The sequence below is a fragment of the Cetorhinus maximus genome, chromosome 21 (genome assembly GCF_964194155.1).
Source record: "Cetorhinus maximus chromosome 21, sCetMax3.hap1.1, whole genome shotgun sequence".
NCBI lineage: Eukaryota > Metazoa > Chordata > Chondrichthyes > Lamniformes > Cetorhinidae > Cetorhinus > Cetorhinus maximus.
The window spans coordinates 61,069,295-61,088,375 of NC_135899.1; the positions used below are offsets into that span (position 1 = coordinate 61,069,295).

General features: G+C 39.0%; 1 protein-coding gene across 7 annotated transcripts in view; it reads right to left on the minus strand.

The window, feature by feature from the left end:
• The window catches only part of zmym4.1 (zinc finger MYM-type containing 4, tandem duplicate 1), a 105,121-nt gene that overhangs the window by 4,897 nt on the left and 81,143 nt on the right, over positions 1 to 19,081 (minus strand). For 4 of the 7 annotated variants that reach the window (XM_078566983.1, XM_078566982.1, XM_078566987.1 and 1 more), the window contains 11 exons: positions 16,843 to 16,886; positions 16,599 to 16,743; positions 14,581 to 14,696; positions 12,941 to 13,112; positions 11,492 to 11,701; positions 6,840 to 6,943; positions 6,479 to 6,650; positions 4,360 to 4,511; positions 3,087 to 3,201; positions 1,852 to 2,100; positions 425 to 551 (listed from right to left, as the gene is read on the minus strand). In XM_078566983.1, the coding sequence (XP_078423109.1) occupies positions 425 to 551; positions 1,852 to 2,100; positions 3,087 to 3,201; positions 4,360 to 4,511; positions 6,479 to 6,650; positions 6,840 to 6,943; positions 11,492 to 11,701; positions 12,941 to 13,112; positions 14,581 to 14,696; positions 16,599 to 16,743; positions 16,843 to 16,886 (1,606 nt within the window). The remainder of the gene's footprint in view (positions 1 to 424; positions 552 to 1,851; positions 2,101 to 3,086; positions 3,202 to 4,359; positions 4,512 to 6,478; positions 6,651 to 6,839; positions 6,944 to 11,491; positions 11,702 to 12,940; positions 13,113 to 14,580; positions 14,697 to 16,598; positions 16,744 to 16,842; positions 16,887 to 19,081) is intronic. The other 3 variants (XM_078566986.1, XM_078566984.1, XM_078566985.1) reach the window with 3 other exon arrangements.

A 19,081-nucleotide genomic window follows, 5' to 3' on the forward strand; every position in this document is an offset into this window, starting at 1 on the left:
TGGTTTTATTTTTTGATTTTGAATGACAGCTCTGCTATCACCATTTACACCTCCTCTAGAGCCATTTTTTGCTTCTGTACTCATTCTATTACTATCCCTTTTACTTTGTACCATCATTCCTTTTGTCATTTAATCTCCCCTGCCTTCCACCTTTACACAGACCTTCCCCTTTTTGTTCTTTCCTCCTCCCTCCTTTCCTTGCCTCTGAGATTATTAAAACCTGTCACATTTCTAGCTTTTTCCAGATCTGACAAAAAGTCATCACCCTGAAATGTTAACTCTGTTTCCCTCTCTCTACAAATGCTAACTGACCTGAGTGCTTCAAGCATTTTCTGTTTCTGCTGCAAACATTAATTTTGTTTCATTTTGTGTACTTTTAATTTCATCTTTCAAGACTGATTTTACAAGAAAATTGAAGGCATACCATTTAGACAAGTAGAATTCGAAGAGGCGTACTGGACATCTGAGTGGATTATCTGTATTTTCGGCCATTTCCATAGCACCTTCCTCCTCCTCATCACTGCGCTTCCGCTTTCCAAACTGTAACTTATCTAAATTAGAAACACAAATTAGCAAATACAACGTTGCCTCCTCTGACCCTGTGGCATCAGTAGTACCGGCTTTAGACTTGGATCCTTTTCTTCTCAGCCTGCTATTTTCTTCCCTTGTTTTTAAGTCAGACGTTCTTAAAATATAGGGAAAAACATCAGCACTATATTGATTACTTGGCAGGACATGGGTACTGGAATCCCTCAGACTGCTTAACTACGGTCCTAGAAGAGCATCCCTATTTCACATTGTAAAAGCACAGTAGGTCCTGTTTTAAAGAAATTCTGTGTATTGGGCCACACCTCATTTCATTACTGTACTCTTTCTCAGTGGCCAGACAGCTGACTTCATCTGATGCCCTGAAAGCTGCCAATTAAATGTGTTTGACATCTGAAAGATGCATTCTTTATCCATCCTGAGATGTCTTGAATTTTCATAAAAATCTGGATTCCTAAAATGTACTGTCAACCTCCTGAATTTCAGTCATTAATAAAAGACAACTTGCTCTCAAACTGAATAGTCACTCCCCTTCCATTAACCTCTGTACAGGCATTTAAATTGGCTGCATTCACAATAACTGTAGCGTGGTACACCCTCTGCAGTTACAATGTAATACTGGCTGAATCTTGAGTCAAAGCTAAAACCACTTCATACTGACATAAGTTTATAGTGTGAATGCACTGTTGGCGAAATGTCTGTGTCAACAATCACTTGCTGTCTGCTTGCCATGTCCATAGTGCAGTTAACTATTATCTGCTGGACAGCAATTGCGAGAGAATGCATTAGGCCACCAAGGGTGTCAGAACCTCATGTGTCAGTGGATCACATCTGCATCATAGGGAATACGTCATGTAAATAACACAAAGCGCTGAACAAGGAATTTTCTTACTACTACAAATACTTAAAATCATAACTTTTTTTAAATACTCTTCATAGGAAAAAGGAGTTCCACAGTTATAGCTGCAAAGTGGTATACACATCCAACTCTACTGTTTCCTGAGCAATATGCATTGGAATTGTATTTGATAGGACAATTTGGGTTCAGATAGCTGCAGTGGCCAATGTAGTTTAACCGGTAATTGTAGGATCAGCCATACAGCACTAGACAGAAGTGCACTGAAAACCAGACAGCTGCAGCTCATGGGAAATACTTAATTTGGTCACAATTTGATCAACAAGCATGAGACTAGAGGAAGACTCAGAGCTTCCTTACTTTGTCTCGGTACAAACTATTTGGATCATTTTGTGTTCGCAAGAACTATCAACCATTATACATCGGGTAAGAAAAAGATTTGCTTGTACCTATATCTTTGTCCTTTTTGTACATAGGTGGGAAGAATCGAAGGTAGGTCAGTTTTGTGTTATGTTTCAAAGACTTTGTACATCTCATTACATGAGCAAAAGAAAGCTTCATATGTTCACTGACACTTTTCAGCTGGAAGTACTTGGTGTTGAAAAACAGTAACGTATTGAGGAGGACTGTTGGAGAATACGCTCCAAGTTGTTTACACTCCCATAAATGTTCCTCTTCAATTCGACAAAATAACTGGCCTGCAGACAAAACAGTGAGACAGTGAGTACCACATCAAGCAGGAGTATGCTGTTCATAAAATAACTTAGTTGCTAATTTTTCTTGTATTTATCGCACAGAACATAAATAGCGCCAAAACAGGATCTAAGTGACAGGGCAAAGATATGCATCTCCTCAATCAGCCAGACTGAAGGACTATGAAATTATGGAATAATTACAAGGTCAGTTGTTGGCAGGTAAGCTCTCAACAAATTGTAACCATCTTGCTAGAAGCGGGCAAATAATCCAATTACGAGATTAACAGAGAGCACAAGTTTAGTTTTGGCATTTGACTGCATAAAGTATCACCATTTTTTAAGCAAATTAGTTCACAATTTTTAAAGATGTTCATTAGAAATTTGTTATTTGAAGGAACAAGCGATTTATTTTTCCTCAGATAAAATACTTAAGATAATGTTCCATGACTGTATAGTGATTCCAGGGATAAAGCAAAAAAAGGGCTGAATTTCAAAGAGGCCACCCATATAAATGTTTTTCCCCCACTGCTTAGCATTTTCTGGTGTTTCGAGCCACGTAAGTCAAAGAAGCACCTGGAAACTCAAATGTGGAAGAAACAAAGATAACTGACTCTGTTGGTGAAACAGAAACACCTCAACTGTCTGGAAGCCAAAAACATGTGTCCACCTGACCAGAGGAGTTAACAAAGGACTACTTTTAAATAAAAATAAAAAGAGTTATAAGATTAAATAATATATAAAAGGAATAGAATGTGTACTTCTCCTACTCTGTATACATGAAAGCTACATTACCACTTGCTATAACTCCAATAGATTCTATGCTTTATTCCTGAGTCCCCAAGGAATAAAGCCGAATTTAGTTTTTATGAAATGACTGAGGCACTGTACAGCCAATGTAAAGAGGTATGTTATCAAAATTATTTTTTTAAAAAGTGATAAATAATGATACTGTTCTCAAATGGGCAAGAATTCTCTGTACTGGCACTTACCACTTGGGAGAAGCTGCGGTTGCCAAAATTTCAGAGCCTTTGTAAGCTCAGAGGTGAATTTTGTGTAGTAAAGGTCTGTGAAGATGTTATCAATCCGGCTGTTCTCAAATATGTACTGAAAGAAAGCAGAACATCTGATTTATGCAGTTCTCAAAACAATCTCATTGGCCATTGAGAACATGAACTCCCTCTCTGGCCTAGATTCTTAACACAGCTCCAAGGGGTCAAATAGCAATATTTAACTGACTGAGCCAGAGGCCTTTTTAAAATAAGGGAGCTTTTAATAGCACTCTGGGACTGTTTGAAACAGCACATCGGTGGTTTGCTGAAGCTTCATACTGGAACGTTATAGACACTGTCGTAGAGTTCAATCTCTTGCCCTGCTCAGTTCCTGCTTAAACCACACAGCACATATAAACTAGAGGTTAAATGAGTCTTCATGTGGGAATAGAAAATCCCTTGATGACCTACTTAAGAGCATGACTGGTAGAGGCCTGTGAACCGGCTTTACATCTCTGGCCATAAGGCGAACACGTCCCTATTGTTATCTGGAGAAGGGACAGGGTCGAGGGGGATGTAATTGAGGGAAACAGTATGTGCTATCACCACAGGGAAACTGGTCACTTTCTTTTAAAGTAATGACTATGATTTTTTGACATCAATTGATTTCAAACAATACGAGTTCATGCAGAGCTATACAGGGAGGGATTTCTTTTCTGAAAAAGAGAATTGAAAGTTGATCATTTCCTCCAGGGCCTGAATAATTTGGACATTCCCAGTTTCTCATTATTCTTCTCTTGACAAAACTCTTTGTTAAATCTTTAACCGCTGTAAAACTCTGGTTGCAAGTCTGATAGTCAGCAAATAATGATTAGTTTAAATAAAAATTAAAAATTAATCATCAGAAAGTTTGATGCCATCTCCTGATCACAAAAATACACTACATAGATCTGTATTTATAAAGAAAAATCAACATATAAAGGTACTAATTAATGGAGCAAATCACTCTCTGGTTTGATAGGACATTAATGCAATTTCCAAGTGCCCCTCTCCTAATCATTATAGTTTAACAACATAGGCAGGTCTGAATACCAGGTTAGTGTTAGAGCATCTGAAGGTCTACCCCCAAAATACAATTTAATCCAGTCATTACAATAGAAAATACTAGTCCGCATAGGTATGTATAACTATCTCCTATGTATCATCATGTCTTTTTAAACCACAAAATGAAAGGCTCCATATAAATTTCAGTCAGTTTAGTATTGTGTGATACCTGTTGAATTCCTAGACAAAGGTAGAAGATACTATCCGGCTCATATTTTTCTCCATTTGGTCTCCGTACTTCTCGAATAAATTGACACAGGCCATAACTGAGCTCAGCAGCGGTACATGAAAGAATGTCCTCTTTTAGCTTAATTGGTCGAGCTGCACATAAATTTAGGTTGATCATAAATAAGGTATCATCACTAATCACGAAACAAACACTGCTACTGAAACCAGAAGCTTTTTTTCAAAAGAGTGCTCTGGGTTTGTGTTTCCACAATTCCCCAAACTGAGATTTCTACCTGGGCTGAGATGCCAGAGGAATAAAAGGGTTTAGGTTCTCCGTGCATCTCCTAGCAGCTAGCATTGGCCTGGATGTTGGACTGCACGCATAGCAAGACACATGGTCAATTTAACCACGTGTATCATAATCAACATGGAACTACAAGAAGTTTTCAGTTCAAGCCTCATTCCAGAATTTCAGAACAATCTAAACTGACACTTCAGTAGTATGTTAAAATCCCAAACTGCCAGAGGATACAATAGTAAGGTGAGGTCCTGTCTATTCATTCACATAAAGGATCTTTTGGCACTCCTTCAAAGAAGCATGAGGAGTTATCTCGTTCTGGCCAATACTTATCCCTCAGTCAACACTCAAAGTAAATTAACTAATCATTTATCAAAACTGTGGGACTTTACAGTGCACAAATGGATTGCATTATTTACCTATAAATGAAGTGTCTACATTTCAAAAGTAAATATTAATAGTCGTTTGGTAGTACAGAACTTGAGTATTGCTGAAAAAAGACATGTCTAAGCTTTTCATCTTACACTCATCAGGACACTTTGCAAGAATATCAATATAAGGGGAAAACAACAATTTATGCTGTGTGTGAAGAGAGTGCTGATTGATTGGCGAGTGGCATTGCCATGGAGAATACACCAATGATGGTGACCGACGGTTAACTGCCAAGCATTGTTTGAAATTTAAACGAGGCAAGCTTGCCCTGAGGAATGAGTCAGTGAATGTCTGTCACTTATTTTGTTTAGCTGAAACAGGCACAATGTGTACACATGTTCTTTGTGCCTGCAAAGAACTGGGCCCTGTGCATTAATATATGTAGCTTCCAGTATGTGCAAATGCGCCACACTGCAAGCCTGACTGGCAATCTTAAATTGATTGTCAGCGTAATTCTTAGCACACTAACTATTTAGCAAATGTTGTCCAATTGTGGAATCACATCTAATGTTGGACACTATATTTTGAGTTTTGAGAATGTCCCAGCAGCTGTTCGTAATGGGTAGGGTACAGACAGTACCCAACCAGCCCATGCTTGGCAGTTAACTGTTAGTCACTGGTGCATTTTCCATGGCAACGCCACTTGCCAACCAATCAGCACTCTCTTCAGAGTATAAATTGTTGTTTTCCTCTTATATTGGTATTCTTACAAAGTGTCCTGATGAGTGCAAGAAAGCAGCTTAGACACATCTCTTTTTTCAGCAATTTCAAAAGTAATCGAGTTACTGTGAAATGCTTCAGGAGATCCTGAGAAGCTGAAAGCACTATATAAATACAAGCTCTTTCTTCATATGCCTAAATGAACAGAAAAACCTGAACAAATATGGAAGTTGAAGAACTACAGCAAGACGTGCCATAAAGGCATCAAGCTGAGGCTTGACATTTGTCTACAGGGAGTTAAGAGAAAAAGCTGTGATCAACATTCAAGACCACATTTAGAAACCTCATATTACCCAGTTACAGGACAGCATTAGCAAACCTTGGGAGCAGATTGCATGCCATTCCCTTGGCTTAGGTATGGTGTGTGGAGGCCTAAAAAAGGGAAATGAGAAAATAAGAAAAATATCAAGAATGAGATCAAAAATGGCAACAGGTGGATCCACCACCATGGCAACTGGAGATGAGACAGGGACTGCTTGCCAGTGCAGAATTACATATTTCTAGATAGACATACAGCATATTAGACACATATGTCTTAAAAGAACAATGTGCCTGAAATATTCTCCTTTTGCTGTCATGGGTGATTTACTGAACTATGTGGAAAGCAGGAAACAAAGAACTAACTTTACTTTAGGTCCATCCGAGGTTAATGTTTCCTCTAACTACTTACATCCAAATCGCATCTCCTCTGTGGGATCTCCTTTATCATTCCTAAATTGTACCCATCTTTTCCAAGCCTTCACACCATACATATACTTTAGAAACAGACCAACGTCATTCCCGCCAGTTACAGGTTCCTGTAAAACATCTCGGGTGTACCCCACAATAGACTTCTTCCTTCCCTAAAGAGTTAAACAAAAGCAATAGTCTTACAGCTCTTGTCAAAAAAGTTCAACAGCCAGAATTAATCAGCTAATTTGTACTTTTTAAAACTGTGGGTCACGTCCCCGGTGATTAATAAATTTGCTGTATGAATACATCAATCAAATGCTGTAATCAAGCTCGATTACAAAATAAATGGCTAAGCTTACCCGTTTCCTTGGTTGCGGGAAGCCATCTTTGTTCTTTGCACGTTGCCTTGCCCTATGCTGTCGTGCTGTTGCCATTCGGTCTCGTCGAGATGATTCAAAGTTAGCTATTTCAAAAAATAAGTCGAAAACTAATTTTGCAAATACCATCTGTAGGAACCTTTACATTGCTTAAAATGGAAAAGTAAACAACTTTCATGACTCTAATCTCCACTTGAAATTAGGTTTGAAAAAGATGCCACTGGACATGTATAAATAAGAATTTATTCTTTTCTCCTATAGATAAGTGGCTGAGCAGACGAAAGGCATCTGATACTCAACTAAATAGAGATAAATACAAGGAACAGTTAAAGAAAATTAGGCTGCTATTTGATCAGCCAAAGGGCAATTGTAGAAGTAACGGGAAAAGCTTTTTCAGTGTGAAGAATCACACAACTGTCAAAGACTGCATTGGGCCATTGGTGGATAATCATGAAGGGCTCACATGGGATGTTAGAATATTAAAAGACAATACTTGACGATTTAAACGGTGGCGATAATAAAACCAGTAGTACTAACATAGATGAACATATTGGCTTAGGTAAAACTAAGAACCTGAAAGCAGATAAGAGCAGCCAGGCCTGATGATACCTACCAGAGAGGGTCCTCAGGTAATCGAGCAGGTGCTCTGCAAGATGGTAGGTATGAAGTAGTTACAGGTGGATTTGAATCTATTTGGAGACCGGCCATCAATGCTGCCTGCAGTTGGGACCTTCGCTGTTTACCATTTTATTCATTATTTAGATATAGGTATTGAGGTCACAATCTGCAAGTTTGGAAATAATATGAGGGTCTGTGTGACTGTTAGAACAATAGGCGATGCTCAACTGTTGCAGTCAGATCTTGTTTTTCAAGAGAACAGGGCTCATGGCCGGCAGGGCGAATAGAGCATATTCCCTTCAGGAAAAAGCATTAATGAAAGAAAGGACAGTCTAGAGCAAAGTGCAATGCTCAAGAGCAATACCATGAAGCGATAGCAGGACTAATAGAATTTTCACAGCAAGGGTTTGGGAGTGGCAGTTTAAGAGGCAACCACCTTGCTCGGGGTTTGGAGTCACATGTAGGCTAGACCAGGTATGAACGGCAGATTTCCTTCTCTAAAGGACATCAGTGAATCAAATGAGTTTTTGTGACAATCGACAATGGTTTCATGGTCACTATTACCAAGACTAGCTTTTAATTCCAGATTTATTAACTGAATTTAAACTCCACCAGCTGCCATGGTGGGATTTGAGTCTATGTCCCCAGAGCATTAGCCTGGACCTCTGGATTACTGGTATAGTGACATTACCACTTTGCCACCACCTTCCCGTTACTCATATATATGATTTACTCCCAAGATTTCACCAATATTACTCTTTAGCCAGCTGTTAGGGGGTTAAGAATAGTTTAGAACAATTAGTTTTCCTGTTCGGAAGCATCTGGTCCTCACTTGAAATGGCTCATATAACAAACACTATGTAAAAATCGGTGAACATGAAACCAAAATGTTTTTAATATATACACACACATATTAATTATATACAATATGCATAAATAAATCTGAAGTGATCACATTGTTAGGTCAACATTTAGCATTGAAACTACTTACTTAAACATTTAGAATGACACTCCTGCATGTAAATTGTTGCCTGTGATGGTGCAATTGCATTAGCCTGGCCAAGTCAGTGGCTCAATGAAGCAAGCTTCTGAAGTGAACTCACTACATCACAGTGATAAGATGTTTAGTCCATATTCAGAATGTGTTCAGTTTAGAATTCATGTGTTCTGGACATGTGCATAGACCCACTGTAAAGTCACAACTCTCTTCTTCGGACAGGGCTTGATGCAAGTTTCCCAGGCTTCATGGTGCTTACATGAAGTCCACTGTTACTGAATAAGGCTTGTGTATCAAACCAGATCTGTCATCATCACCCCTTAAATGACTGAAGGTGCTATTTGAAATGAGGTCTTTGCTTATCTCCCAATGTCTGTAAGGAACACTTCTTATTCTAGTATTAAACATCTAAGTTGCAAAGGAAAATGGTTAAGAACAAAATTATCAGGAAATATTACAGATCAATTCATAATTACTTATTGTGGTCTGCTTATAGTACTCTTGACTGTTACTTGATATGCTATCCACAACATTGGTCAGATCCTGTCTGGAGTTTGGGTTCAGTTTCCAAAGGGAATAGTTCTATATCTGTTCTATTTAATCCTCATTCCAAACACCTCAATTGGATCACCGAACCACCTTCTAAACTCAAGGGAATGTAGTCCAAGTTTATGTAATCTGTCCTCATCATTTAACCCTTTTAGCCCTGATATAGTTCTGGAAAATCTGCAGTGCACCCCTTTCTGGGACTAATACATTCTTCCTGAACTTGGCTAGATGACTGCAGCTCTAACAACAGCCAAGAAGCTCAACATCATCCAGGACAAAGCAGCCCGCTTGATAGGGTGCCAATCCACCACCTTCAACATTCATCCCCTCCGCCAACGACGCACAGTGCCAGTAGTGTGTACCATCTACAAGATGCATTGCAGCAACTCAAAGACCCTTTGACTGCACCTTCTAAACCCACAACCTCTACCACCTAGAAGGACCAGGGCAGCAAATGCATGGGGACACACCATCTTCAAGTTCCCCACCCCCAAGCCACACACCATCCTTGGGTCAAAATCCCAGAACTCCCTTCCAAACGGCATCACATGAACTGTAGCAGTTCAGCAAGGCAGCTCACCACCACCTCATTAAGGGCAATTATATCAGTTTCGGACTAAGAGGCTCGGCATTAAAATAAACAGCAGGGCATGAAGTTGTGGTACTTACATAACAGGTGCCCACTAAGGATGCTAGAAAACATTTGGGCTTGTTAATTCAAGTGTAAGTGAATTTTTAAAGGTGCGACAAGTCTTAATTCCTGCCAAAACAATGTCTCTCTCACTAAAATTTAATCTTTCCAAGTGTAGAGTCCCATTCCTTCAAATTTTAATTGCTGGAGATATGAAAAATGCAATCATTCTTTCCTTCTTACTTGGTCTTTTATCTCTCTTGCTTAATCCAATCTGTCATTGAATTAACTATTCTGTATTACATTTCATGGTTTACATTAGGCTCTGAGGGCCTAAGGATTCTTCAATGCGATTGGTTAAGGTAGTTAACAGCAGTAATAAAAACAAAAAACTACTCGGATGCTGGAAATCCAAAACAAAAACAGAATTACCTGGAAAAACTCAGCAGGTCTGGCAGCATCGGCGGAGAAGAAAAGAGTTGACGTTTCGAGTCCTCATGACCCTTCAACAGAACTGAGTAAAATTAGGAGAGGGGTGAAATATAAGCTGGTTTAAGGTGGGGGGAGGTGGGGGGGGGGGGGGCGTTGGTTGTAGGGACAAGCAAGCAGTGATAGGAGCAGATAATCAAAAGATGTCACAGACAAAGGAACAAAGAGGTGTTAAAGGTGGTGATATTATCTAAGAGAATGTGCTAATTAAGAATGGATGGCAGGACACTCAAGGTACAGCTCTAGTGGGGGTGGGGTGGAAAGATTGACAGGGCATTTGTAATGTTTTTTGTAATTTGTAATGTAGTGTCCTGCCATCCATTCTTAATTAGCACATTCTCTTAGATAATATCACCACCTTTAACACCTCTTTGTTCCTTTGTCTGTGACATCTTTTGATTATCTGCTCCTATCACTGCTTGTTTGTCCCTACAACCACCCCCCTGCCTTAAATCAGCTTATACTTCACCCCTCTCCTAATTTTACTCAGTTCTGTTGAAGGGTCCTGAGGACTCGAAACGTCAACTCTTTTCTTCTCCGCCGATGCTGCCAGACCTGCTGAGTTTTTCCAGGTAATTCTGTTTTTGTTTTAGTTAACAGCAGTGCTTGCCTTGTTCACATTGGTCCCATATCCCCTGTAGAAAGTGCTGCACTGTTATTGATTTCGAATAACTGCAACTTGCAGTACAAAAACCCACAAAAAGTCTGTGAGCAGGTGTAGGTGTAATGAACACCACATCATTCATTTGCCACTAAGCACCAAATCCAGGCCAATAATTTTTTTGAGTCTATATAATTTTAAGGCTAAGCATGACTCTGGTTTAATTTTTATATCACCTTCTTATAATTTGATGTATATCTTATATTTTCTCTTATTCTTTCCTAAAAATATTAACTGATGTTGTGGTACCATTCAAAAGGTGCACTAACATTCAGGTATTTCATTCAAATGCTCATTCTCCATGTGCATGCTTAAACAATGAATGTCAATAGACTACTTGCCCACAGAAGGCACCACAGTTGAATCAGCATAAAGCAATGAGGGTCAGAAACTGTTTAATTTTGGCCTTTCCTAAACCAGAAACAATACTTAATGCAGCCCAGACTGGCATTAACTAATACAACAGAGGCAAGGTATTGTATCAAAAAGTTTTCTTGCCACCGGCTCAGTGACACACAATCCTGAGATATCACAAAACACCAGCAGATTTCAAAATTGTTATACTAAATTTTAGGATTTAAATATTTTAATACTACTTGGTGGGGGAAGTGGGGGGTGTACAAGATCTACATTTTATTTTCAAAGGCACACATTACTAAAACATCTTCCTGTTGTCTGCTCTTACTGACCTACTGATATGTCAGCTTCCAGATCGTCCTCCGGTCCTTCAATGAGATGTGACTGTATCTCTGGCTCAGTTGCTGGTGGAGGTGGAGGTAGAGGTACAGGTGCAGATGTGACAGACTGTTTCAGAGTAAAGTTACTCAGCTCGTCCTCCCAGCTGTGCGGAGTAGACACAGCCTCTGACTCAAGATCCCCACTGTATGTGCTACCCTGATCTGGAAGGAGAACCACATTTGCTTAAGCTGACAATGTTTTCAATTTACACAGGACCTAATCTCAAAAGGAAAAAAGAATTGCACGTTTATAGCCCTTAAGGTTTGATTTACTAGTTGCATTGGAGGTTGTACTAACATAGAGCTATGCTAAAGTAGCAAACCTTCTGTCAACAGATCACAACTGAGATACCATTGTCGTATGTGGATGAAACAGGTCAACAGTTCTTAAAACTTAAATGTCAGGAATGCAACAAACTTAACTATAACTAAATATATACAATTGTGGATGCGGTTTAGTCAGGCAGTGTGCACATGTGAGAATAAGGACACCTACAAATGAGGATATAATAATATTTCACAAGACATTGGTGCTAACCCAATGAATTTCCCTACTGTTTCATTGAACAAAAAGCTTTGTAACATAAATATTAAGTGCAGTCAACTGTGAGATTCAATGGCAATTAGGCTTTGTCTTTTCTGAATATTAAGTATCCTCTCCTCCTTTAGTATTCCATTCAGGCATGTAGGTTAGGAAACAATCTACGCCCGAAATCTGTCAATACAATTCAGTAACTAGCAGTTTTCAAACATCAGTGCCTGTATCCTGTTCCTGCAGTAAGCCATGTTTGTCACTGGCCTCCACGATAATTGACCAATATTAGTTTTCTGATCCCCAAATCCCCATCTTCAAATCCCACCTCGACCTTGCCCCACTATGTTTGCAATCCTCTCCAGCCTCATACCTTCTCCTGCACCTTAATGAATTTTCTTGAATTCCATTTTCTCAACCAAACTTTGTTATCTCTTCTAACTCTTACACCTGTGTCTTGCCCATTCATTTATTGTCTTTTTCCTCTCCCCTGTGTAAAGTGCACTAGAGATTATTTATATTAAAAAGTGCTACATAAATGCAAGCTATCTTTGTCACAGATCACTATCACCCAATAATGTTTACTTCAGCCCCACTGACTTCAATAAGGCTGGAGATTAATTTCCGGCACCCAATTGTCTGCGCTCACATTACTGACCTCTGGCTATGTGACTATCAAAAACCAAGAGTTAAAAGAAAGTTTAAACTATTTAAAAAGATAGGCTCCTGTAGCTCTCGTGGTGAAATAGAAAGTAAAGATTTGTGCCTCTTTGGAACAGGTTTGAATGGGTGTTACAAGTAACTATTCTCCAAAACAAGTACCAGAGTTGGATTAGAAACTGGAAATTACATTTCTAATCTATACCAACCACCATGTGAAACTGTTTTCTCTTTTTCCTCCTCTTCTGCAATCATCGCAGCCATTGTTAGAAGATCTGCTTCAAAAGGATTTGAGGGAATTTTCTCCTTTATTTCTTGGATTGTTTCAATTATTCTATCTGCACTGTCCAGCGTTGTTGGAATGAACATTGGTACTGGGAGCTGAAATGAAAAGGGTTTTTTTAAAAAGAATATTGGAGTAGAGTTCGCCTTCGCAGTAACCTGGTCAAGGGTTTTACCTGCCCAATTTTTATTCCATGGGTTTCAACAGAATGAAAATCGGGCAGTTTCAATAAGCAATGGCTGATCCACTCCACCAGACATTCGAGTAAACATCTACCCCATGCAACATTTATTCTACAACATTATTACAAGAGATTGAAATTCTGTAAAGAACCAGTTACAAGTATTTAACTTCACCCATCAAATTCTGTTGTGAAATTACTGAAAATTATGAGCTTTATTTCTAAATATTTCCAGATCTGATTTTGCCTGTTACCCATTTAACACCACCAAGTGCCAAGTCTCAAGAAAGCACTAGCAGAAGTTCCATCAGCAATGCATGCTGATGTATTACTATCTGATTCTATCAGAGCCCTGATTCTGTACAATTTGGTCTCATATTTACTACATGTCCACAATGCTCAGGACAATATCTCAATCAGTTAAACATTAGCATAACATTGATACAATCAAAGTGAACTCAGGGAAAAAAAGTAACAGTACTAGGCATTTTGATCTGCATTATGTTAATCAAGTGTTTCAGTGAATAAAACTCATTAGTGCATTTGATTATCCTGAACTGATCACCCCAGCAAAAAATGCGAGTATCCTTACAGGCACTTGCATGCTGACAACGATGAAGCACTTACATTTACAAATGTAAAAAAAGCACGCACAAAAAAATTCAAAAAACTTATTGACCTACTGCTTCCCTTCCTGTAAGCTATAATACATAACATTTGGAATGTACAGGGTGACTGGGTAGTTTCCACCTGCAGACTATCATAGTAACAGTTAGTGCTTCCAACTTACTGCAAGACAGCTTGCCAAGGTCTGAAATGCATCACTCATACGATTTACTGAGGCTCAGAATTTGGCACTACCTCTGAATCTAAATTCTACATTGCACTGAATTCTCTCATTTTAACAATGTCTTGAGGAAGCTGCTGTAATGGCACCCCTATGCTAGTCTAACATGAATGTCATTGGGCATCACAGTTTATCATATGCCTGACAGTTACTGTTGAGATGTCATCTGAACCAATTGCTTGTTGCTACCCATTACAGCTATAATCTATTCTGTAATACCCAACAAGTCCTATGCTCTGAAGTGAAGCTTGCTGTTTGTTGCTGTCCAATACGATACCTGACACCAATAGAAAGATTTCTGAAAATGTATCAAAACCAGTCTTAGAAACTCCAACTTTAACATACCTTTAACAATACAAAATGTAATGTAATTCCAAGAACTTCACACCTCTAGGTTCAAGTAATATTTAAAATCATGATCATTGCTCCTCAGAATACTGTATTGCTGCCTTAAATCACACTCCAGCTTCTGCATTATGCTATAAAAAACAGCCAGGAGGAAACCTTTTGACAGCCTACCATTTTGAGTGTAACTTACAGGCACAGGCATCCCTATTGGTAATGGTGTAAACTGTGAGTAAAGATGTAGAGGCATTGGAATATAGACTGGCACAGGGATGGGCAACACAATCACTTGTTGCTTCCAATCCTCTTCTGTAAATGAAAAAAAGAGGCAAAATAGATAGTAACAATAATACAAGAATCATTCATTGTTGGATATAAAATGTTTCACTTTTAATCAATTCCAAAGTTTTCCAGCAACATAAATTGACAATTTCTATCAGCTTATGAAGGTTAGGTGATCTATTTCAGAATTTAACACACTGTAAATTCTATACTGCCATTATTTAACTCACTGTACAGCCAATTCCAGAGTCACAATTCTGACCAGAGCATCAAGTTACAATGCATAGCATTTTTCCCTGCACAGTCCTAATGCATACAAACTCAGTGCACCAAATCACTTCCATTGTATAAAATCTCTGATATTAGTGTATATCCTTCTACAGTTAAAAGTTTTTAGGAAAGAATACTGGAGTTGCAATTTGGTGGAACTCTGACCCAGTCGCATTGCTTGGAACTGCAGTACCTAGAAGTCACATTCAGAGTGAAACATCACTTATAGAAACAAGATTGCTGAAACTAAGACTGATACATCCAGAATTTTTCTCATCTCTCAACGCAGCTGAAAACACTTCTCACTGACTGTGCTCAAAATCAAGGCAACATTTGACTGAGTGTGGTATTAAGGAGCCCTAGTAAAATTGAAGTCAATGGGAATGGGGGGGCGGGATTGGACTCATACCTAGCACAAAGGTTGTGACTGTTGCAGGGCAATCATCTCAGCCCAAGGACATCGCTACAGAAATCCCCAGGGCAGAGACCTTTGGGCCCAATCAAATTTAGTTGCTTCATCAATGTCCTTCCCTCTATCATAATGTCTGACATGAGGATATTTGCTGATGATTGCTGTGGTCAGTATCATTCGCAATTTCAGGTAATGACGCTGTCTTCAGCCACATGCTGCAAGACCTGGATGACATTCAGACTTGAACTGCTAAGCGGCATGTGATATTTGCACCATACAAGTGCCAAGTAATGACCATCTCCAACAAGGGAGAGTCCATCTACCTCTCCTGAGTATTCAACTGCATTACCATCGTTGAATCCCCCACCAACATCATGACGGTCAACATTAACCAGAAACTTAACTCAACCAGCCACATAAACACTGAGGCTACAAAAGCTGGTTAGGGGCTGGGTATTCTGTGGCAGGTGATGCACCTCCTGGCTCCCAAAGCACTTCCACAATTTCCACCGAACAAGTTAGGATTGTGATGGAATACTCCCCACTTGCCTGGATGAGTGCAGCTGAAACAACTCTCAAGAAGCTCAACACCATCCAGGACAAAGCAGCCTGCTTGATTCATACCCCATCCATGACATTAAACCTTAACCCCTTCCACCACCAGCACACTGTGACTGCAATGCGTGCCATCTACAAGATGCAATGCAGCAATTCACCCAAGTATCTTGAACAGCATCCTTCTAACCTAATCCTCTACCAGCTAGAAGGCCAAGAGGGCAGGTGTGTGGGAACACCACCACCTCCAAGTTCCCCTTCAAGTTACACAGCATTCTGACTTGGAAATAAACTACTGTCCCATCACTACCACTGGGTCAAAATCCCACAACAACCTACCTAGTAGTACTATGGCAGTAGCTTCACATGGGCTGCAGTGGCTTAAGAAGGTGGCTTACCACCACCTTCTCAAGGGCAAAAATGGATTGACAATAAATGCACCATTTCATATACAGAAGAACAAGCTCCTCCAAATTTCACCCATTTTTGTTTAGGTTGAACTATTAATTTGATTGGTTAAGTGGACTGTAGCACAAAGCTTTAAAAATTGGCTGTTTCTACATAGAGATGATAGAAATTTTCATTCAAATCTAAATATTTCTTAAAAAGGTAGCTCTACGTTAATCAACTGTATCTACACGAAACTACTATTATTATATGCATGCGAGCAGACATCCACACACATACTGTACCTGTCTGACAAGCCTTGGTCTGAGTGTGTGGTTTACAGGATGTTGCTTTGGTCTGTGTGATAGGTTTACAGAGTAATGCTTTATTCTTGAGCACCTTGGGTGGAGCAGAAGGTTGTAATCGAATGGGTTCTGTCTGAGTGCTGACCTAATTATCAAGAGATTGAAGAAACGCAATGTAAAGACAAAGTTAACTGCAAACAATTCAGAATTGTCAAACCAAACACTAACCAATCTCCTTACTTACCTCTCCACTAACCTGAGTTCCTGAAGTGGTACGAGTTCCTCCTGCTAAAAGGAAATAAATAAATTTTAATATACAATCATAACCTTAGATCTGCCAGAAAAACATGGCAGAATACTTTGAATTTATTTAAATAGAGGGCTAATTGGAACCCAAGACAAGAGTTCAACAGTGTAACCTCCTCTGAAAATCTTTCCTCCTATGCTGTTTGTTCTTAACATTTAGCCATGTAACAAAGGAGATAGGTATACTTGTAACAGGCCTCCAACATAATCAAACAAGGAAGCAAGATTAAGGAAATTGCCTCTTTGAGCCTGTGGCACTGCTTTCTAACAGCTTGCATTAATTTGGTACTCTCAACACAGAAAAATAGTTTAAGGTACTCCACTTAGGTGCAATCAAAAGATGGACAGCTAGTGAAGGTGAAAGCTTGGTCAAAAAGGTGGACTTCAAGTAGGGTCTGGAAAGGCTATGTTGCAAGTTGCACAATTGTTTTCCCCACTGCAAATCCCATAGAAGCTCTTCCTCTCAAACAAAATTGTCACATAGCAAGAAAAATGAGAAATTCAATTACAAGATAAGTTATTAAAGATCTGAACTCTAATCATGGCTAATTTGGAAACTATCTTTCTAAGTTGTTGCTACAAACTGGTTGGAGGGCAAAGTTGTCAGTGAAACTATTGTCAGGCAATGGGAAAGGGATAGAATCATTGACTGAAAGGAAGTACTTTTTTTCTTTCACAATCATACAAAGTACAGGAGTAAAGAAATAATCTCAAATGAAAAACTCATTTGAACATGCATATGAAGAAATCTGTAAGTGTAACATATCACACAAAAGCACATATATAGCAATTATTTACACTCATTTTTAACAATATTCTTAAAAATGAGAGAAGCCAAAAGAAAAAGCTAACTTTTAAAGCAAAATAGAATCTTCGTCGACCACAAATTAGCTCTGCCCTCTGTATGAGCTTGAAAAAATATCTAGAAGCTTTTAATACTAATTCAGGGATATGTAGTATCATGGACAGCAATTTGGCAGACCAAAAAGGTTAGGTTAGGGTTCACGAGTGTTGCATGGATTGAAACTGATGTACCTGAGGGTCCAGTGCTGAGTTAACACCATAATATGTCTAAATCAATTGGACTTGAGGAAAAGGAGCGCAATTTGTCGAGACATGGAGGTAAGGATTTTTGGCAACAGCAAAATGGGTTGTAAAAGACTTCAGGAGTGTGTAGGCAGGTTAGATAAACGGGCAGACAGGTGGCAGATGCAATTCATTGTCGCCAAGTGTGAGGTAATGCATTTCTGGGAAAATATAGAAGCTTTTGAATGGCTGTTAAATGTAGAATGATTACACAGCTGAGATACGACGATTAATGGCTCTTCAAAATGCCTGATGGTACCCCCTTCGAGCCTTTCACATGAAAACATCATCTGAGAGGGGTGCTCAAAGGTTGTTGGGACTGTAGAATAGCTTCATTATGCTGTACAGGAAGTGGGTTTGCCCTGCAAAATAAGCCTCCAAAATTAGCCTTGTGGTCAGGGGATGCACTACTGAAGGTAGTGAGAAACAGAACCAGAAGTAAATGCATAATTCCTTGAAAATGCAAGTACAAATAATTTTTTTAAAAAGCCCTCAAAAATACCAATAGCATTTGGGTTTTTAGAAAAAGGGACATGGAGTACAAAAACAAAGAGATTGTGATAAATTTGTACCAGACAATGGTTGGTGGTCATGGTTGGAATACAGATGTTTTGGATAGCTCGTTCCTGATAATGCATTAAAGCCATGCTGAATATACAGTGTATACCCACCAGGGTGATAATAGGGATAAGAAACTATGGGTTGAGAAACTGGAACTATTTTTACTGAAGCAAAGAAAGCTGAGGAAATATAACGGAAGCTTTTTAAATTAGGGAGAATTTTAATAAGGTGAATACGAAGATACTGCTCCACGGACATGATGAGGGTCAATTTAAAATTGTCACAAAGAATGAAGGGGGGGTTTAAATAAATTTCCTTACACAAAGAGTTGTTACCAGTATGGAATGATTTGTCACTACAGTGATTGGGTCAGACAATGCTTTCTTTTTTTTTTAAAAAGTAGGTAAATATTTGAAGCAGAGGAAGACATGAGAAATGAAATTAGTGAAATTAGTTTTAGGTTAATTGAGTAAATATTTTATACACACATGGGGCAGAATCTTTGGCTCGGCAAGCAGAGGCAGGGCCTG